Genomic DNA, 22,827 nt, shown 5'->3' on the forward strand with positions numbered 1-22,827 from the left:
GTTCGTTAGCATTTTATCAAAAATAATAATGTTTCGGTTAGTCGGTGTAATTATAAACGCAAGTACCGTCATACGATCAGTATCCGCGAAACATAAAACCAATTCCATCGCTTTGCACCAGAGGATTGTGGGTATTGCGGTTTGGCGTCACGTTTTTTAGATCCAGCATGGCAGCGAAACAGAAAAGGTTTGTTAATATTTTCTTTATTATGCTATGAATACAATGAGATTTACCCAGTATTTTATGTTGATGTTGAAAGTTAAAGTCTGGCCAGTTAGTCGTGAAAGTCATTCTAACTCTTTACGACTGTATGTTAGTAACTAAAGTGCTAGCATAAAGTCGTCATGCTAACTCGAATACGACTGCTGTATTCTAAGTGTGGTTTCGCTTCATGAAAATATTAATAATAATAATGATAATAATAATAATAATAATAATACAAGGTTCTTGAGTGTTTTAGGGAGATATTTGCATCTGACTGACAAGTGAACAGCTAACCAACAAAAATGCTTACACGTGAACTTAAAAACTGTAGGACAGTTAGACCACACACACATTTTGATCGACTTGCTTCTTATGGATTGTTTTCTTTCTTGTAGGAAATTAGAAGACTTGAGTGTGGATGAGTTCCTGCTGACAGGCTTTGAATCGGACGAAGAGCCTCCCAAACAGAATGGGCTCAAGAAGAAGACAGATCAGAACTCTCCAAGCCCTAAGAAGTGAGTCCTTATATTTAGAGACCTTTAGGGGGTGAAACATAATCTTAAATGTGGGCACGCTCTGATACGGGTATACACACGTGCAGCATTTTCCAGTGTAAAATATTTGGATATTGTATTCTGTTCAATTGGGGTCATATCTATTTACTTTTCAGACTCACCAACTGACTTCACACCCCTTTAGCTATGGTACTATTCTGCTATATGTGCTGCCTGGCCTAATCAAAGTCAAAGTCCTAACCCGACTGAGATGCTTTGGCAGGGGCGTAATTTCCAAGGGGCCTGATTATTCTTTTCTGTATGATGTACTGTTAGAAAAGTGCAAATGCAGAAAATGTCTCAAAGTTCTGTAACTCGTTTTGTACATACTCTGTATTTGTAGAGATCAAAAGTCTAAAGGTAAGGCCTCTCAGCACAAGGAGCAGCTGTCCAGGTTAAAGAGCAAAGATCCCGAGTTCTACAAGTTTCTGCAGGAAAACGACCAGGCACTTTTAAATTTTGACGACACCGACAGCTCAGATGATGAAGACGAGAGAGGGTACCACAAACTACCATCTAAACTGGAGGTAAGAGGGCTACTTACTTTCTGGTGTGAGTTCTTTTGGAAATTAGGAGATCCTCATGCTGCCTTTTTACATGTTTGTAGGAGGCCAGTTCTGGGGATGAAGAAGATGATGACGATGAATATGCAGCAAAAAGTTCAAAGAAAGCCAAGAAGGGAGCAGATACTATCAAAGTCACAGACAAAATGATAGACGACTGGAAAGTGGCCATGAAGAAAGAACCCACAGCTCATCTCTTCAGAGAAGTCACGCAGGCCTTCAAGGCTGCTGTCGCCACAACGAAGGGTGAAGAGGGCGGTCAGTGCCGCTACAAAGTAGCTGACAGCTCAGGTGGGTCCTCATATCTGTATTCATGTATATATGGGTATATAACAGTTTAATTTGAAATTAAAACACCAGTCACACAGGCCTAGAGGCCTGTCAGCAACCATTTACCATCCAACAGTCACAAAGGAAAAATGTGTGTTCTCCAACCGGTAAGCAAGTGATTGTTGAAAGCACTATTTATGCAGTCCTAGAGAGGGGGGTCTGTGACCCCTGGCAACCATTGATTGCTATGTGAAAGTTTTAATTCTGTGACTGGTTGGTGAGTAGTTGGTCTTAAATAGCCCTTTTCCATTAGCACCTCTTCGGATCAGATCGACTTGGTTTTTGGGGTTTTTCATTATGTGGTAGTACCTGGTACCACGTACTTTTGTAGTATCTACTCGGCCGGGGTTTCAAGCGATCTGAAAATGTGACGACAACAGACTGCATCCCACTGGTTGGCTAGTCATTGGTCATGAGAGCATCTCCTTCATGAAAATCCAGCCAGTTTTGAAACCAGGCAACAAGGAAACACAGTGGTCCTCAAGTCTGATTAAAAAGCCATACACCGAGCAGCAGGTATACCATCGGTGTAACGTCCACGGGACATTTGGACCCACTGCTATCACGACCCTATAGACAATAGATGGGGCGACTGGAAAACGAGTCGCCCCATCTGGATGATGAAAATGGCTAAAGGACCTCTTTTAAAAGAGGTATACGGTGATGCAGTGGAGACAGTTCAGCATCTTCCATACAAACTGCTGTCGACTGCTGTGATCTGCTAGCAACCGGCAACCAATCACCAACCAGTAAGGGAATACCTAGCGAATTTAATAATTTAACCATAATTTGTTGTCAGTCCTTAATGACTTGTCACATGCTGTTGGAAGCGTTCATGCTTTTGTGTGATATTTTACTCATTAATTAGCTTGTAGTCGTGTCCCTACGGTTGTTTATGCAGTGCCAGCCACGATAGAAATATATAAAATGCTTGGACTTGTTGTTATTGTTGTCAGGTGGGGTTTTATTTTTTGTTTTGTTTTGGGGTTTATTTGTTTTTTTGTGGGGGGGCTTTTGTTTTTCACTTTTTTGAAAATTCGTTCATCTCCGTTCTGATACTTCTGGGAAGCTGCAGTTAGAAATTTGCTGACATCTCTGAGTCCTCATGTTGAGGTGGTCATTTTTATTCTCTGACTGATAAATTAAAAAAAGTGTAGTCAACAAATAAAAAAAAAAAAAAAAAGGTAAATGCACAGGAGGAATTGAGAGTATCGAACAGGCCAATCACAGTAGCGGTTATATTTGTAGTTACAAATGTAACTGCAAAATGTAGTTACATTTGCACATCAGGTTACATTGTAGTGTTTCAGAGGGTTTCTGTTACGATGTATCTACAGTGCAGATTTAATGTTTATTTTAACGTTTTAAGCACTCCGTAAGAAGCTCATAAGATTCACAAACATCAAAAATGAGCTAGGATAAACAAGCTACATTATATAAATAAAAAGAAGCGAAGAATAAAAGAAGCGCAGCTTATTTAGAGACAAACATGCCGATCTCTGTCACAGAGAAGAAATTGAAAACACAGTTTATCAGTTACAAAAAGTCCTCTGGCAGTTCTTCAAGCTTTCCTTTAAAGATCGATTGTTTCTAGAATTGTATTATTGTGATGACATAAGCACATTAATATTCAGTCCTTGTGCTATTTATGAAAGATACAACACTTAAGCATGCATGATGTTCTTTTTCTGTCTGCAGTGTTCAATGCTTTGGTCCTGTTCTGCATCAAAGATATCCACGGAGCTCTGCAGAGGATGCTTAACCTGAAGCCAGATAAAGACCAAAAAAAGTACAAAATCCACAATATTCACACTCGTCTCATTTCTCATCGATTGTCTCGGTGTAGCTGAGAAGAGGGAAAAGAGAACCTGTTCACTCATTTCTTTGTTTGTCTTGCGGTTTGTTCGCAGGTCAGTGCTTCCTTCGTCTAGTCCAAGATGGCAGAAGAATCAGATGGACATAAAGATGTATCTCAGTGGAGTGGTTCAGGTTTGCTCTTTACTTCATGTGTCTCTTTGTTTTTCACCACTTAGATTTCAGGCCTGTGTGTTCCTGTGAGGCAGATACATGAAATACAGAATACAGGGATTCATTTTTGTGAATATTTGCTTTAAAATTATTTCTTGTTTCCCAACTGCAGCTGTTATCCAGCCTAACGGAGGCTACGGTCATCTGCGCGGTCCTGAAGCACACCAACCAGCTCGTACCGTATTACTTGTGTCTACCCAAACAGTGTCGCCACCTGATTAAGGTGAGACCTCCACCTTAGCTTGATGACACGGAGTAAAATATGTCAGTATTTATTGACAAATGATGTCTTAATGTGTCTCTGTTTTTGTTTCCTTTTCCTGTTTCTGACTCCAGCAACTAATGAAGCAGTGGAGCACGGGGGAAGAGACGAGTCGGGTTCTTGCCTTCCTGGCCCTCAATAAAATCTGCCGCCAGAAACAGGAAACGTACCTCAACCCGATTCTTAAGGTGAGCTGCAGGAATTGAGGTGTTCACAACAAACCTGGATCTTTACTGAGGCAAAAGGGGGGGAAAAGCAAATCCAGCCTGGGCTTCTTAAGAATAACCGTCTTCCTCTTTGCAGCAAATGTACATTTCTTATGTACAAAACTGCAAGTTCACATCTCCCAACGTGCTGCCCATGATCAACTTCATGCAGAGAACTCTGACAGAGATGTATGCCCTGGACACGCAGGTCACTTACCAGCACGCCTTCATCTATATCCGACAGCTGGCCATTCACCTCAGAAACGCCATGACCATGAAGAAGAAGGTTGTTTGGCTTCTTTTTGCTGTTTGTGCTCACATAAAACAGTATTTATAGAGACTGACAAGTATACATCTGCCTTGAGTCATTTAGGGCTTCAATTTAAGGATTGGTTTTTGTAATTATATAAAATTCAAATATATATTTGCTTTTGAAATGCTCATGCGCAAAAACGGGGATGTATGATTGGAGCTTAGTCCAGTTTACAAAAGTAATTTAAAGCTATATACTGACTGAGCAACCACGCGCAGTGACACAGAGCTATTCTCTGCTATATAGATGCTCACCCTCATTCACATTTGACCCCTTTTTTTTCTTTAATAGGAAACGTATCAATCAGTTTATAACTGGCAGTATATTCACTGTCTGTTCCTGTGGTGTCGGGTCCTGAGCACACTCCACCCCAGTGAGGTACTGCAGCCTCTGATCTATCCACTCTGCCAAGTCATAATTGGCACCATGAAGTAAGTATACATAAATATGTTAGGGAAAAAAAGCTTTTAAAAGATTAAAAACTCAACCCCAGAGTCTGATGTATAAATAAAGCCACGACTTGGCTTCAAATACACACTAAACAGCCACTTATATTATATCATACACTTATGTTACACCTCGCTAGCACCTCCATTTGCTTTTAGAACTAGCTTAATTCGTTGTGGCATAAATTCAACAAGCTGCTGGAAACATTCCTGCTTTGGTCCATATTGACATGATGACATCACACAGTTGTTGCCAATTTGTTGGGTGTAAATCCATGATGTCACTTTCTCGTTCCACCACATCCCAAAGATGCTGTGATGGATTGAGATCTGATGAATGTTTGAGTACATCGTCATGTTCAAGGAACCAGTTTGAGATTTGAGCTTTGTGACATGGTGCGTTATCCTGCTGGAAGCAGCCATCAGAAGATGGGTGCAGTCTGAGATGGACGTGATTCAGTATTCAAGTAGAAGTAGCGTTTAAATGATGCTCAGTTGGTACTGAGGGTCCCAAAGTGAGCCGAGGAAATTTGATTGAAGGCAGGATGGATCCAAGCTTTCATGTAGTTCTGACCTTAACATCTGAATGTTGCAGCAGAAACTGAGACTCCTTGGACCAGGGAACATTTTAAAAAAAATTTGTCAGTCTGTGTGAATTGTAGCCTCAGCTTCCTGTTGGGATGGGAGTGGTCTTCAGAGATGCTCTTCTGCATACCTTGGCTATAATGACTTACTGTGATTTGACTTACTGTTGTCTTCCTTAAAGCATCCAAGCTCCTCTGATCCTTAAAAGTAGCAAGTGATTTCTGCCCAAAGATCTGCCTCGCGTAGGATATTTTCTCTTTTTGGGAATGTTCCCTGTAAACCTTAGAATGATTGCACAGGAAAATCGCAGTAGATTAACAGTTTCTGAAATACTCTGTCAGAAGGCACGTGTATGCCTTTGGGTTGGCTGATTAGATCTTTGCATTAAGAAACATGAACAGGTTTACCTAATGAGATGAACCGTTGTTTGTACTCCTGCAATCTGCATCAATATATTTTGTGGTTCCTTCACCCAAAATTTTTTAAAACTGTGTTGCTTTCAAAATCTTGGAAGAGAATTATTTTTATTTATTTTTTGTACACGTTGCCAACAGCAGGTGGAGACATTGATCACTATTTTCTCTTTCAGACTGGTTCCCACAGCGAGATATTACCCTCTGAGGATGCACTGTTGCAGAGCGCTCACTCTGCTGTCTGGCAGCACCAACACGTTTGTGCCCGTTCTGCCTTTCCTCTTGGAGGTAAGGCTTCACGTCATCTCAAGTAACCAGTGTGCAGAGCTAACAGCGTATCAGTGAGGGGTCAGGTTTCCAGTGGCTCGAGTCTCTCGCACCGACACACAACTTGAGGCCCTCAGATAGTTTGAGATAATCTACAATAAACAGCCCGTTGGCTGACTTTGGTGAAATGGAAACAATGAAAAGGTAGATGTGATGAAATGTTCCGTCGGTGGTTTGCTGCGGAAAAACATCAGTGGCATACGAAATGCACTTTGGTCTCAACGGCCACAACTGTAGAAGCTTAGGAGGAAACATTCAAAGGGTAGAGCTGTGAGAGACACCTTTGTTATCAGACCAATCACGGGTCACCAACTGACAACATCTTCTCTGGATCAGGTGCTAGTCACGTGATCGCGTAGTGTGCCTTTGTGCGCAAGTTTTTATGCACGCTGTGCGGCTTTGTTGTGGTTTGCTGGAGGAGAGACATGTGCTGGCGACTGGCTCGGCCCGCTGGGAGTGGTCAGCGCACGTCTGTCTGTATGTGTTTGTGTGCATGCAGCAGTTTGACCGAAGCGATAAAGACACGGTTGTGGTTTACACTCTGGTCCTAACATGCTGTGCAGACCACATCCTCTCTGCCTATGGCCCACTCCCCACTTCTCTCCCCGTCATACACACAGATACACTCCGACCCCCGCCTCCCTCGCTCCATCTAACCCCCAACAGCAAGCTGTGTTTATTTGTGACGCACAATGCTTCCTGTGTTTTTTCTCCTTTACTGTTCCCCTTGTTAAAGTCAGGCTGAGGTACGCTGCTACTGTTTTAATTAGAACAGCAAAAGCAGCCCCTTCCTCCTGTGTGTCTGTGCCTGTGTGTGTGTTCTCGTATCTCCGAGGGGGGTGTATGATTTGGAGCTTCCTGCTTGTGTAGCTGTGTGCATGCGTGTGTGTGTGTGAGAGAGAGAGAGAGAGAGAGTGCACCAGGGTTGGCCCATGCCTTCCCACTTCCCCTGGCTCCCCCGCAGACCGCCACCACATCCTATGTTTGTACAGACAGCACCGGCCAGGAGCGTTGCTCTGCTTCGCGCACAGCGAGCATTAACGACCACACACACACACACACACACACACACACACACACACACACACACACACAGAGATACAGGGAGTCAGAAATAGCTTGATACACAAATACAAGACAGAAATTCACTTGCGCACTGTGGGCAGATGTGAAAGCTAAAGCTTGTAGACAAATAGCCCACACGTTGGCTAGAATGTACTTTCACAGACTAAGATAGAAATGTGTCATCTCAGTAACACTGCAGTATTTAAAATGAGCTGCGCTGACTGATAATTGTCAAAACACTTTCAGCATCCCGCAGAATAAATGTTTTCTTTAGCTGCGTTGTCTTTGAAGAATAGCAAGTTGAATGCGGATTTACTCAAGACAGAGACGGTCGCGGCTTTTATTAACGCGTAGAAGCAGTTCCAAATATCAACCTACAGCCAGGAGATAAAGTTTCCGCTGGACTTGAAAAACTAAGCACACCATACGATTCAGTTGCTTGTAGAACCACTTTTAACTTGAAGCAATTGTTTTCTATATGACTTTCTCTTAAGGTCCTGCCACTGCATTTCAGTCTGGTTGAGGTCTGGACTTTTACTTGACCTTTGCAACACCGTCGTTTTCCTTTTTTAGCCATTCTGCTGTAGATCTCCTGCGGTGCTTGGGATGATTGTCCCGTTAAATTACCCAGTTTCAGCCAGCTGTCAGACAGACGGTCTCACATTTGACTCAAGCATTTGGTGCACAGTGGGGGTTCATGTTTGACTCAATGACTGCAAAGTCTTGTGGCTGCAAAACAACCCAGATCATCACTCCTCCACTACCGTGCATGACAGTTAACCTGAAGTGTTTGAGCTGATATGCTGGATTTGATTTTCCTTTTTCATACATGGCACTGGGCATCGTTGCAGCCAAACATCTTCACTTTGGTCTCATCTGTCCAAAGGACATCGTTCCAGAAATCTTGTGGTTTGTTCAAATGCAGCTTAACTTAAGCCGTGCTGCCGTGTTCTTTTAAGAGAGAAGACACCCCCTCTTGTCAACAAGCACCACACTTGTTCAGTCTTTTTCTATCTGTACTGTCATTAACTTTGACATTTAACATGCTAACTACAGCCTGCAGAGCATTGCATGGTCTGATCCTGGGGTGAATTTACTGGAACATCCAGTCCTGGGAAGATTGGCAACGGTCTTGTTTTTCACTTAACAGTAGATCCCATCCCAGTTTGATGGGCAGCAACAATTGGTTCTCTAAGATCACTGTTGATGTCTTTTATTCTTGGGATTATGTTAACACACGTCTAAATACTGCGGACCAGCAAAGCTTCTGCTTTTAGAGAGGTGCTCACACTCGCTGATGATCAATAATTCAAGTGCATTTGATTAGCAGCACCTGGCTGCTACTTACCCTCTTAAGTCCTATGCAAGCGGTAGCTGTGGACTTGGTTTCTCACAGATAAAACAGATTTATTAGCTAATTGGTTTAATTAATAGTGATGTTAATTATGACGTTTGTAGGCCCAACCTGCATTATTGATTCCTTCATTAAGGGATGTGTCTGGATTGGATAGTTGAGAAAACAGGTGGATGTTACTCATACCAAAATCTGCATCCTTTTTAAAAAATGCAAACAAAGAGACTGACAGATTGATTAAAAAGAGCATGTTTTATATTTGAGATGGTATGCACTACACTGTTGTATGAGTAGATCAGAGTTTACTGTTTGTCTCCTCTTACAGATCTTCCAGCAAGTTGATTTCAACAAGAAACCCGGACGAATAAGTAAGAAACCCATCAACTTTGCAGTCATCCTGAAGCTTAACAAGGTCAACCTAATCGAGAAAGCCTACAAGGTAAGTGTTACTGTGACCGCTAGTGTTAAGAGTGTTAGACCAGGTACTTCTTTATAGCTGGTATACAGCGGTTCCTGCTGATTCTGTCTTTAGTGTGCTGAGATGGAGCAGCTCCTGGAGTCTTAGTTATTTTAGTGCTACTCTGTGACAGAGTGGGTGTGGATTGAGGACAACGCTGAAAGTCAGAGCTCTCAGACTGACCCTGAGTCACCTCGCTCAGTGCTGCAGCCAAGAGGATTGCAGCTCTGTGGGATTATCCCCCGCACTCCGCTCGCTAGGTCTGTTCTCACCGCTGTCACCCAGGCAACTGCCGTGAACCCCCGTCTCGTAAACACACAGCAGACCTGACCGAACAAACAGATCGGTCTGAATCAGAGCACCTCTCAGTCCACACAGGCTTCAGATGTTTTATTTCACAGAAAGGCAGCTTAACTTCTAGCCCTGTAGATGGCATCTTTACGTATTCAGCTTTTACTAAAGGCTAAATAATAATAATAGTAACAACAACAATAATAATAGTTGTTGTTGTTGTATAAAGTAGGTCCTCATTTGACCTGAAACTTTAAAAGGTTTAGGGGCTACAGGGAGCTCTGAGTAACACAATTGGTAATCTCAGGTTGCTTTTCTGTGGTTTCCTATTTGTTTTTAGTCTGTGTTGATAGAGAATATAGCTGTTATGAAGTGCTAAAGTTTGTACACTATTACCGTCACATAGTGGCTCTGTGGTGTAGCGGTTAACAAAGTTAGCATTACGTGCAAAAAGATTGTCGGTTCAAGACCAGGAGGAGAACCAAATCCTGCCTCTGGGGTCAAGCTAGTGTACTGGTACCCAGTGCCTTTCCCAGTCTTTGCCGTATCGACATGTAGATGCAGCTGCTGTGGAAACCTGGCTGCTCTTCAGCCTTCAAGCTGTTGATGCTACACTGTAATTATTTTCAATGCATTCGGTTTTCCTGGGGCGGCATCTCGGCTAGTCATGTTACTTTTTGGTATATTACCTAAATGGTAACCATTTGATCTCCTGTTTATAAGCCGGAGGTGACTTCATGTCCCAGGGACACACACATCCACAGCTGTGATGGATCTGTGTGCTAGCACTATACATTGCAAACAGAGTATATTGATTAGCACAACATTGTGATAATGTGCTGGCCAGTAATCGCATTTTGCTTGCTTATTGTTGCCAGTGTAGACTTGCGCAGTTTGTCGTTCATATAGACTCCTTTCTGCTTTTCAGTGAAAATACAGTCGTTCAGTATTGGCTCCAGTGTTAGCCACTCATCACTGCATCACTCCTAATGGCAGGGTGATGCAGACACATCAGCTCGCACTGTTTGAGTGATTTAGTGAGTTCATATAAAATAAAACTTTAGCTTATGTGAATGTTGCACTTTGTTTCTGTTCACTGGTATAGACGTCATGCTAAGCGAGATGTGATTGGTTTGGAGACTTATTTTAAGTTAGCCCCGACCAATAAGCATTTTGTAAATTGTGAACATTGTTTATGATCGTTGCTGTCCTGTTGTGTTTTAGGACGGGATGATTGACCAGCTGTACGACCTGATACTAGATTACTTCCACACTCAGGCCAGCTCCATCGGGTTCCCTGAGCTCGCCTTGCCCACCATCATTCAGGTGAGGCATACTTCAAAGTGATCTTAAAGCAGACTAGAATTGATTTATTTTTTTGACTTTGTCACTTTTTTAGACAATTGCTATGACACTGAATGCTATTCCCAAAGTTTTTCACCTGAATATATGATTCAGGATCTGCTGAACCGAATCAGCTTCCTTTAGGGGAAACAATAATCATCCTTTGTGCTTGTTCTTACCTTCTCATGCACCTCCTCCATGTCCCTGCAGCTGAAAGCGTTCCTGAAGGAATGCAAAGTGGCCAATTACTCTAAGCCGGTGCGTCAGCTGTTGGAGAAGATACAGGAAAACAGCAGCCACATCACAGGACGGAGACAGAAGGCCACATTTGGAGTGGCCGATGCCACCGCTGTGGTGAGTGGGTCTGGTTTGTGCGATGATTGTTTGGCCCTTCTGCTTTTGAAAACCTTTAACATAGAAATGAGTTGCAAATACAGAGCAATGCTCTTCCATTGATCCACATAATAAGGGCAAATAAATAATATGTTGAAAATGGCACTAAATAGGTTTAAATTTTAAAACTACTCAAGGCCAGTTAAACGTAAAGGTCATCAACAAAATGCAAGATGGGCAACAGGAAAAAACATTTTACTGTTATTTTTGCTTCCAAGCTAGACTTTATTTCATTTTAAAAGCAGTCTTGAGCAACAGTTCTCCAGACTTTATGAATATCTTTTCAAACGTTTCTTTGGACATGAAAAGGTATGTAACTCAATGCATGAGCCAGTGTTCTGTCTACACATGACTCATCTACATGTAACGTACCATTTGCCACTTTGTTACTAGTAGCCTGTCACAAAAACAGTTCCCATTTCTTTAGTTGAATCTATAAATAACTGCCAAAGATAACACACTTTGAAAAATACTATCTTTGCACCAACAAGGTGATTCCCAAAGAGCTATTAGATTAAAAAAATTGGCATTCCTTGAAATGGTGTACTGTGTGTTGAGGACAAACAGTATCTGAAAGTCATGTCCTGGAAAAATATGGGAAAGCATCCTGCAAACACCTGACACAGAACTTGAGAGATGCATCTGACTCCTTAACTGATCCATACGGTTCCCTGAAGCCTCATCACACACTCTTAGTGGAGGGCTGGTTGTCAAAAAGCCGTTCTTATGGAAGGGAAACATAAAGAAAGGGCCAAATTACACAAGAACTAGACTGAAAATCAGTAGCAGCACGTATGATGGAGCGATAGATCCACATTTTCAAATCATTAACATCAAGGACGTTTGGAGAGGGGTACAACAGTGAGTATTTACAGTCATCTGTAAATAAATTACAGCCCTTATGGGTAATAATTATTGGTTCGTGTAACTATATGTTCAACAATCATATTCCAGTATTTCTAATAAGAGCACCAGAGAAATCCAGTTGCAGGGAAAAATAGCTTTTTATATTCCTTTGGGATAGTTTCCAGTTGAGCTACGTGCTGCAGGCCATCTAACAACAGATCATCTAATGCCACAGGCAGAAGCTGGTAATGGAGAACACCTCTCTATATAAACCTTAAACTCAGGTAAGAATGACCCTGTGCTTACTCTGGCTGTAGACCCCGGGAGGTCTCAAAGGGCCAGTTATACACAAGATGCAGTTACCAGTAGTGCTTCACTGAGTTACTGTCCAGTTTTCAACCTAATGAACTGTATCTCCCATATTCATACTGGATAGTTTTCCTATAAATAGACTCATCAATAGCTAAAAGGTTTGAACTAAGGGTGGTGCCTGATGCAAGTCCTTGGCTGTGCAGACAGTGGGACGGTGGCTTTACTCCATCCAGTAAAGGTTAAAAAGTGAAAACATAAGCTCTGAAAAGTAAGTAAGAAACTACAAATTAGATCTTTGAAGGACATTTCTACCAGCAGTTTTTGTGCAACACTATCTGAACCTCATGCTGTATTAACATAATAATAAAATTATATTATCTATATTATATTAGCAGTAGGGAGTATAAACTTGATTTTAGAACTTACCTTCACAGCTAAAAAGAAAATTCAAGAGTTTTAATAGGATTTTAATGGAGGGAACTCTGAGATCAGTTATAGTAATCATTTCTACTGAGACAGTGGATTTGTCTTTGTTTACATGTTATAATCAGCTGACCTGATGCTGCTGCTCTGAGCTTTACTGCTCTTTGTACATTTACAACTGAATTCAACTAGATGTAAGCAGATGCTTCATAGACTGTCTTGATTTCCATCCTTTACACTGACAGCACCCTGTTTATACTGTCTTTATGCTAGAAAGTATACAGTTGGTGTAAAGGCCGAATTCAATGAACGAGTCTCAGCATCATTAGCTTAAATTCAAATTCATCTCTGCTGTATGTAACCTAACACTGGCCATGAGCACCACAGCCACTGTGCACCAGTCCAACACAGTGCTTTACTGTACATTTACCACAGTACTGCAAGCTAACCTGTTTATCCTGAACTTAACTGCCAGGTATTTTCATACAAACCCTGGACCATGCAAAGTTATTATACTGAAGTATAACTTACCCCCAAAGTGTAGCGCTTCAATCAATTACATGTTTTTGCCTCTTTCATCTCTTTGTATGTGATAAGCCCTCTTGATGGATAAACCAGTAGGTGTTACTGTTCCCTCCATTTAGGCTCAAATCAGTTTCATGTTTGAATCTCCCAGACTCGTTAAACCTAAAGTCACGAGCCTGTTTTGCAAACATAATGAGTAGAAATTAGAGGCATCTGTGTGAAAATGTAGGAAGTAAAAGTAAAAAGTTGCCAGAGAAATAAATACCCAAATAAAGTACAGATACCTGAAAATCCTACTTAAGTACACCAGTACTTCATAGGGTTAGGTTTATAGGGTTTTCTATAAACCGAAGCACTTTATCACCCATCTTCCTCGAATCCACGACCAGTTTCACTCAACATGCGTGTCTTTGGACTGGATTTTGAAGTTCACTACAAAGAGCGACCTGCAATACTGGTTGTTCCACAAATCTCTCTAGAACATGCAGACACAGTCTCTTTAGAGCTTGCAGCGTCTGTAGATCACCAGTGCACTACTATGCGATGACGATGGTGGATCTGCTGTAAGATTAAAGAATTTGCATCACAAAGAGCAGTGCTGGCAACATAGTGGGCTGTCCAGGGCTAACAGATGTAGTTTGTCCAGGGCAAAGAACGTTGACTTTGTTAGCTTGTAGTACTGGTGCTACAAAGCTTGCTAGTTTTGTTAAAATCCCTAATAACCAAAAGCAGTGCAGTTCTTTACTTAAACACACTGACAGTAATGTGTAATATGAACACACAATAACTAGAAATCTTTTCAGACAAACGTGTTTGTCGGTAAAAATGCAAACACAATAACTAGTATTAGTGTGTATAACACATAGGTGTACAAGTATACGTACTGCATGTGTGTATGTGTGTATATGTATATGTGTGTGTGTGTGTGTGTTTTAGTGACATACATGTGTGATATTTGAATGTGTCTGTATGCAACACCTCTATAATTACAGGTGTCAGGTGTGTCAAAGCGGTGGATGTCTAGGTGACATCCACAGTAACAACTTGCCCTTTCAGCTCCATGCCCTTAAAATCATATTAACAACAAAATAAACACCAGTACGGTAACTGAAGAACGTATTCAGGAAATATTTCTCTGATATGATACGACACCTGAAAGGTACCTTTCTCTCCCTCAGACTGCATGCTCGGGAACTTCTCTAACATTCCTCCTGCCTTCAGCCATTTAATGGCAGCGAACTCGGCACGCTCCATTCGATGCTTGATCTGAAGAGCAATTTAGAGTTGCGGCAAATGGCATAATTTTATGGAACAGTATTGTTAGAACAGGACAGAGCAACTTGAAACAAGCATTTCCTTTTTTTTTTTTTTATTGTATTTCTTTTTTTTTTTTAACGTCGTCTCTTTTAAATATCTTGTTTTCCACGACGTAACGATTGTCTGGTTTACTCTTTTTCACTGCTTCTGAGCAGTGCTGACAAAAAGTTGCGCCTTAGCTTCATGGTTCGGCCACGGAAAGTCCTTTTCCCACTCGCTGTTGTACTTCTAAACTTTCCCTTTATTGTCAGACGTTCCTTAAGTTGCTGCAGGTTGTGTGTTTGTTTCATCCTGATGGCTCGTTTTCTTCCATTTTCTTTTAAACGTTTAAAACATCGCTCCATTTATTCAGCGAAAAAAACGCTTCCAATTTCCATTAAACTCTCTGAGCCGCCTGCGCATACCATCTACCAATGGACTGGCGGCAAACACAAAGGAATTGTGGGAATTGTTGTAGAATTTAAGGCTAATCGTATTGATACGCTAACAGTCTATTATCACAGCAGATTACAACTACTCTGTAGCATCGTGATGTAGCATGGTTTCACAAAAAAAAAAAAGTGGCTTGCAAAGCTCTCGCATTAGTGCTCCGTATGCAAAATAATTTGCTGTCTCTTTCTTTCACCGTCTCATTAAACACTAAATCTGGAGTTCGCCCGTCTGAAGGTGTGTCTGGGCGCATAAGTGCATCTGCACACTCTGGTGTTTGGAAAGAAAAGCGTCTGGAATTCTTTAAGTTTCTTGAAGATGTTTCATTCTGATTCAGAGCTGAAGAAGCTTCCTAGATGAGAGCTGAAACGTCTTCAAGCTCCTTAGATTACCATGACCTGGATGACTGAGAATCTACGCAGACACGTATGGCAAGGTTTGCTGTCGGTGAAGTGAGCGCTCGCATGATTGGAAAGCTTCACAGTGACGTCTGATCACTTCATGGGACAAACGTCCTCCAGCCTAGAAAGCTATGGCTGAAATGTCCAGTGTGTCAGCAGAGGCAGGGTTCAGGCGGGGGAAAGATTGCCTCTGTGTGGATGCGTTTAATTATACCCAAGGAGATTCAGAGCTGAAGTCATGGTTCAAGTTCGTGGTGTGTTAGCGCTTCTGCTATAACCGAAGGAGGAAAAACAAAATCACTTGTGCTTTTTATGTTCTCGTGGGAAGTGGCTGCATGTCCACACCCTCAGAAATGCATCATTTTGTCTGTTTGTTACTGTGATGTTTTTATAAATGTCGTCTAAAGCGTTTAAAGATGAAATGGAAGCGGATGGTCTTCGTCTGTAATCTAGCTGATGAAAGTGTGTGTGTGTGTGTCTGTGTGTGTGTTTACATAGTATGGCAGACGACGCGGCACGGTGCCAGCGCCTGTCGCCACGGCTCTGTGCTCAGCGGAGGCTGTCGCCATGGCATTGACTCCCTGGCACGGAGGCAGCCGTAGAGGTGTCACCGCGGGCGAAGGAGAGGGGACAGCCCTGCTGCTGTCGCTGTGGAAAGGCCACGGCCCCCCTCCGGCCACCAGCCCCCCTGCTGACATGTCACCCAAACTGAGAGCTAGCCTAATTAACGACGCCCTGCGTCCATCCTGGTCACACTCTGCCATCGCTCGTCTTTCTCTCATCTGAAATTATTTAGTTGTTTGTCTGACCGAATTCAGAAGTAACGTTTTCTTTCTCTCGTCCCGTCTTCCGGTGCACACGTGTCACTCTGTCTTAATAGCGGCACTGAAAATTGTGATAAACATGTTAGGCCAACGGGTACAAGAGGCCACGGTCTGTTCGCACTATTGGATTTGTCGGTCAGATAATGTGATTGGGCCTAATCAATATTGTCCAGAAAGACCTTTAGGGGCTGAAGAAGATCTCCTCTTTCAGGCATCTTCAACCCGTCTGTTTTCTCTGACTTTCATCACACTCGTCTGTCTCTTTCTCCCGGTCAGCTGGAGGTGGAGGTGTAATATGAACCTGCTGAAAGGCTTGTCTAAACAGATCCTGGAAAAGAAAGGGAGAGAACCCACCTGTGTATTTATGCTTATTAGGATGGAGATTTGCATTTCCTTTCACATACACATACCTGTCCTGTCCACACCTGTGTGCATTCTCCATCTAAATATCTGTTCTCTGTCAGGCGGCTTGGGAGAAGCAAATCCAGGAGGAGGGGACCCCCCTGAGCAAATATTACAGCCAGTGGAAGAAGCTGCGAGAGAAGGAGATCCAGCTGGAGATTTCTGGCAAGGAAAGGGTAATTATCAAACCAAAGAAACCTGCCAGTAGTCGCCTTACTCAGTCATTATGAGTCACTTCTACTGTTTTTCATTCATGAATGTTCATGTGTACAAGCACTGCAGTTTGTTTTTGTGTGTGTGTCACATAAAGATGGAGGATCTGAACCTTCCTGAGATCAAACGGAAGAAGATTGAAGAGAAGAAGGCCGAGGACAAAAAGGAGTTCAAGGGTCTGTTCCAGTCTGACAGCGACTCCGATGAAGATGACGATGCAGGACTCAAAATCAAATGTGAGCTAACCCCCTCATATCTGGTTTCCCCCACTTATCTGAATCCGGCCCTGCAAAGGATGCAATTTGTGGACTGGTGCAGGTTATGGTATATTTCCCAACTTGGCCTCTAGGGGGCTGCATTTTGTTACAGCAGTGTAAAAGCTTGAGAGGTGATGACAGTTCACTGTGATTTTGTTTTTTTTTTTCCCTGCCGTTATCCGTTTGTGTGACGTCTCCTAGATTTGACTACACGAAGCAGATCACCTGCAGAGCAGTTTGCCGTAAGGCTCCGAGATATGAAAGCATCCACAGAGGCCGTTTCCGTGGAAATTAAAATTAAATCCCAAATCAAACTGAAGAGAAAATCTCTCGCTTATCAGAGAGTTTGGTTCTCTCTTACTCTCTCCGCCAAAAGCGCCGTCAGCTCATTCATCCTTTAACACCCCCCCCCCCGTTTGTCTCTCGTCCTCTGCGGGTCGTCCACAGGTCAACCTCGATTTTATAGCTTTACACTCGGACACGCTCCAAACAGAAAAAAAAACCCTCGGCAAGGTCACTGAGGAACAGAGCAGGCGGCAGGGGTTTTTTTTTTTTAAATGCATCTGGACTTCATTGTGGGGAGAGTCCCCACAAACGGATGGGCAGCTGCCGGCAAGCATCCCCTCCACTCCTCCCTCACCCCTCTTTCGTTCAACCTTCCTCAGCTCCTCCACACTCACGAACCTGCCCTCCCCACCTCCACCCCAACAGGAAGTACAGGCTTGGATCCCAGCGGGGGTTCCTAATTCAAACCAGCCCACTGGAACAGCCAGCGGTGGCCTCTCTCCCTTTTTTTTTCTCCCTCTCTCTCTCTTTTTCTGGCTCTGTAGACTCCAACCAGCTGCCCCCGCATGTCCTCGCAACACGTGCGCAGACACACACACACAGACACACACACAGACACATCTCGATGATAGCACACAAATGCACACCCACCGCCTCGCCGTCCAGTCTCGAAGAGCCAAAAGCTTTCAGGCAGCTCACCAAAGCTCTCTGCGGTCTCACACACTCCCGGAAAGAGGGGGAGTGCGAGAAGGGGCAGATGATTAAGATTGGTGTGTGTGTGTGTGCGTGTGTGTATTTTTGTGTGCGTGGTGGTAATAAGTCATCCAGGTCATTTGGGGGCAACCTCAAAGGTACAACTGAAATCTGCAAGCACCATGTGAGCAACAAAGAGTTAGAGAGGGCGAGAGCGCGTTTGCGATCTTAAATTCAGATGGGAAGTACCTGATGTTTTAATAGACGTTGTTTATGTGTGTGTGCGTGTGCGCGTGTGCTCGTGTCATAAAGGAAACAGCTCTGTTTTCCTTCTCTCTCCCCTATGCCGTCAGCTTCTCATCACACCTCAACTTCAAAGCATGTGGACCCCAGTTGTCCCTTTGGCTAGACAACACACACACACACACACACACACACACACACACACACACACACACACACAGAGCACTCTGAGAGTAGCACACCTTAAATTTCAAAAAGAAAAAAACCCAACATCTCTCCAACACACACACACACACCAACTCTGCCATTATCGTGGAAGCTGTGGAACCTGCCTGCTATCTCCATTTGCTATATTTAGGCCGTGAGCATAAGATGTCTGAAATTGCCAGTAGTAAACTGTCATGGGTGTTTGTGCACCAGCAGCAGCAGCGGCGGCGGCGCCTGTAATCGACTCTCAGTTCCATCTCAGGAGGAAATAGACACTTCCAGCTGCCTGTGATACCTGGCCCACATATCCACGTCTCCAAAGTCGTCAGACGTCAGCGATGCACCGGTGTTTTAATAGACGCAAACTTAGGAACGTCTGAAGAAAGTAGGACTAGACAAATTTCAGCGCGCTGTAATGTTTTTCCACCATCTCCCCTCAGGTAAGAAGAGCAGCCGTGCGTCAGATGACGAGGATGACGATGATTTTGAAGACCTGTCTGACCTGAGCGATGATGAGGGAGAAGACTTAGGTCGGTATTCACAATTAACAGTTTTGACACATTTTAAGGTCCTAATTTGTCTGTTTTGGTTAATTTGCTGTGTAGAGGCGTCTGCGTTACCCTTTTCTATCAGTGCAGGGCCAGAAATATGGAGGCTGGCTGGTAACAAGGGTAAAACTTAAAATTACTGTTTGCCTCTAGAGCGGGGATGTCAAACTCGTTTTACACTGTGGGCCACATACAGTCCACTTTAATCTTAAGTGGGCCAGCCCAGTGAAACAGTGCTTCCTGAAGTTTATCTGCACATTTAATCCTGGTTGTATATTAACTAGAGATGGACCGATCCGATATTACGTATGGGTATCAGTCCGATACTGACCTAAATTACTGGATCGGATATCGGAGAGAAATAAAAAATGAAATCCGATCCATTAAATATCAAACAAGCACCTCACAAAACTTGCGACATGGCATAACTCTGCTCATAACCGTAGCACGTGGGAACAGTATGCATCACGTGATAGAGCAGCTGTGGCGTGCGGGACCTGTCAGCGGTCTGGTTGAGTATTTGTAGCCTCGCTACCAAACCGGCATTTCATCTCCGAGGAAGTTATTCCAGAGAGAAGTAAAGCAAGTGTGTAAGTTCATCTCTGAGTGTTTGTAAAGCATTCCCACGTTAAGCTTAACAACCGATATATGGAGCGACTGCCTCTTCTCTCTCCCTCCCTCTCCTGTTGCTACTTCAATCGTGAAACTGATCAATGATCAGCTGATCGGCTTTTCTGTCGCGAGTCCGTCTCTCTTGCTTGTTTTTGGCCCACTTTGCACCAGAAAGAGGAAACCAGCGGCTGAACAACAGCAGCACGTTTAAGCTTGATCAGCTGTTGTTAGAATTTATTTAATATTACTTTCTACACCAGGATCTTTTTCTACGCAGCTGACGCTGGTAACTGTGCAGGGGCGGATCTAGCAAAGTTTAGCCAGGGGGGCCGATAGGGCATTAACAGGGAAAAGGGGGCACAAAGACATACATTTCTTTCTTATTCTCATTTAAAATATCTAGTGTTTAATAAATAAATATCTGAATCTTACACCCAAAGTTTTAATCTGATGTAAAATGTATAGAAGTCCATTAATGTATATAGAAACTATACCCTACTAAGCTATAGTACTTTTTCCTTTGGGAAGGTACGATCTGTGCAGTCTGCAGTTCTGTTGAAGAAAGACGTTGAATCTATTTAATTATTCTTGAAAAATAATTGATTTCTGTGCATTTTTTTTCACACTGCATCAAATTAAAGTTGATTACGTCGATTAAGCATCATGAGGTGGGGGGTGGTTCTCTTTTCTTTCTTTTTTTTTTGCTGGGAGATTGCAACCCTATTGGTTAGGTTGCTTACTCTTTAAAATACCAGAATAGGGAGGATGGAGCAGGTTCAAGTTTATTAGATTGATCAGTATCGCTGAACTATGAAATATTTTGGGTGCAGTGTATTTTTTGCATACAGGTATAACAGAATAGCTTTAGTGTTTGTTTTGTTTTTTAAACTTGAGTATAAACTTACACAAAATGCAGCAAGATATTTAACCCTGGAGAACCAATGGGGTCAGAGCCGACCCCATTGGTTTTCTGTTGGTTTTCTCCAGGGTTAAAAAACAGTTTTATTGATTAAAAACACACTATATCGGATTCATATCGGCATTGGCTGATATCCAAATTTATGATATCGGTAATAAAAAAGTGGTATCGTGCCATCTCTAATATTAACAAAAGAAGAAGTAGAATTATAACAATATGTTTTTCTGCACGATATAGAAATGCAGCTGTAGCAAATGAAAGACAGACCGGAAAGTTTTTGTTCATTAAAAGCAAATGTTAGTTTTTTTTCACTGTGGACATAGTTTATTAATAGATATCATCTATGAATTCATTACTTTAGTGTAGTGTGGCCGTGGAAAAGCTCTTTATCAGTAAGAGAAGCTGTGAAATTTATGTTCTTCATATTTTCCAAAACAGTCCAGCGGCCAGATTGGAGTCTGTCGGGCTGCGTCTGGCCCCCGGGCCTTAAGTTTGATATCCCTGCTCTAGATAATGCAAATATAGTCAAGTACAAAAAATTGAATTTTAATAAATATTTAATTGTTTTTGTAGCAGGTTTTCAGGCATAAACTGCCACATGATGCCAGATTTGGGTCTCGACAGTCTGAACTTTTAAGCTAAAACATCTCTGGGTTCGGCTGCTGGTTTGGAGGGAAGAGCGATTTTAGAATTTAGACTAAGCATTTGCACTGAAATAGTTAAATTGTCCCCAGAAATTAATTCAGTCTCTTAAATGAATTTATTATGTATAAATGAACAGAAATGGAATTTAAGGAGCGCAACTCTAAATTTATGCTTTTCAGTTATGCTTTTATCATCCGTGTGTAACTTTTGAGAGATGGTTTACATCACATTTTAACATGGTGGTCTCACAGCTGGTAGCAACTCCTGTGGCCACTCATTAGCCGAGCCTGGAGAGTAAACAACATTGTAGAAATGTGTCAGATTAGAAGAGGTTTGTTAAAAATGTCGTTCTACTCTAACGTGTGTGCACGTAAACTACTCGATACCTGAGAGGTTTCTGATGTGGCTGAGCGTGAAGTTTAAGTACTTCTTGTCTATATTCCAGATGATGATGATGATGAAGAGGAAGGAGATAAAAAGGCTTCCAAGACTCCTCAGCCGCTGTCCTCCTCTGCTCTGATAAAGCTGGCTGAGGGAGAGGAGGATGTAATCGAAGACCTGGAACTGTCTGATGACGACTGAGGGTCTATAGGAGCGGTCAATATTTCCAGTATTTCCTCTCTTTGCTATTGTTGTTTTAATTTTCTGTCTATGTACAGTACAGAGAAGTTTAATTTTATTAAACACTGAGCCTGATACAAAAAAAAAAAATCCTCTCCTTGAATTTTTTTAAGATGCTAATTGAAGCGTGTATGTGCATGTTAATGCACAAGTGCACCTGAAACGAGTAATTTGTGTACATGTGCACACCTGTAGGCACCCCCAGGCTTTGTAAGAACGGGCTATTTGGAAGGAGCTATGAGGCTGGCTGAGCCGGGCCCAGCCAGGCAGGGCCGGCCAAGAGGAGCGGGTACAGAGAGGCGGGTGTTCAGCCCCGAGGCAGCAGTGCGGTGCCAGGCTGGCAGGGTGGTGTCTGATGCTGCGCCAAGACTCTCTGCCCAGGTGGTAGAGCAGCAACACAGGCTGGTCTGTTTCCGTGCCAACTCCTCACCCACCCCCTGCCCGGACCGCTGTCTTTTCTGTCTGTCTATCGCACATGCTCAAACACGGCTGTCCTACTCCCCCCCCCCCCCCCCCCAGCTTGCCAGAATCCACAGCCAAACCGATGGCGATTCTGACCTTTATCACGAGGCACATTTACGGCACGTATTCACTGGTGTAGGAAGGACACAAGTGAACTACGTGTGGTGTGAATCCTTCAACTGCAGATCTGATTTGAGCAACTCTTGTGTGTCGTCACGTTTCCTCTGCTGTGGTTTTCAGTGAATTCTGAACCTCCTGGTGCAGAGGCCCGCCTAAAGCGAGGGGGAAGTCCCAGCAGAGTGAAGAGCGCACCGCTTTGAAGGAGGAAGGCGAGTGTGAGCGAGGGTTGCTCCTGGTTCTGTTGCTGTGTGCGTGTGTGGGTATATGAGGAGGGTCAGGTTTACCCCCACAGGCAGGGAGGCCTTGGCCTGCGGCTGAACCTCACACTCCGACAGCTGGTGTTGACCCGAACTGTGCCCCCCATGGGTCACCTCCCCTTTATAAAAC

The 22,827-nt window shown here is 43.1% G+C and overlaps 1 protein-coding gene across 1 annotated transcript; it reads left to right on the forward strand.

Annotated features, from left to right (window-relative positions):
• The first annotated feature begins 96 nt into the window (after window positions 1–96).
• On the forward strand, window positions 97–21,916 carry noc2l (NOC2-like nucleolar associated transcriptional repressor). Its single transcript, XM_026154754.1, has 18 exons — window positions 97–187; window positions 601–720; window positions 1,103–1,286; window positions 1,367–1,613; window positions 3,351–3,441; window positions 3,563–3,641; window positions 3,793–3,903; window positions 4,017–4,130; window positions 4,246–4,434; window positions 4,753–4,892; window positions 6,082–6,193; window positions 8,977–9,090; window positions 10,624–10,725; window positions 10,954–11,097; window positions 16,678–16,791; window positions 16,926–17,064; window positions 18,954–19,043; window positions 21,683–21,916. Exons 1-18 carry the CDS (start codon window positions 168–170, stop codon window positions 21,817–21,819), a joined length of 2,247 nt encoding a protein of 748 aa, XP_026010539.1. The 5' UTR covers window positions 97–167; the 3' UTR covers window positions 21,820–21,916.
• Window positions 21,917–22,827: the final 911 nt, after the last annotated feature.

Source organism: Astatotilapia calliptera, chromosome 20, assembly GCF_900246225.1.
Source record: "Astatotilapia calliptera chromosome 20, fAstCal1.2, whole genome shotgun sequence".
Classification (NCBI taxonomy): domain Eukaryota; kingdom Metazoa; phylum Chordata; class Actinopteri; order Cichliformes; family Cichlidae; genus Astatotilapia; species Astatotilapia calliptera.

What these genes read in the sequence shown, in the direction of transcription:
- noc2l (XM_026154754.1), top strand. Translation starts at nt 168, where the DNA reads ATGGCAGCGAAACAGAAAAG. An exon ending in AACTCTCCAAGCCCTAAGAA is followed by an intron (nt 721 to 1,102) that starts GTGAGTCCTTAT and finishes CTGTATTTGTAG; the next exon opens with AGATCAAAAGTCTAAAGGTA. An exon ending in AACTACCATCTAAACTGGAG is followed by an intron (nt 1,287 to 1,366) that starts GTAAGAGGGCTA and finishes ACATGTTTGTAG; the next exon opens with GAGGCCAGTTCTGGGGATGA.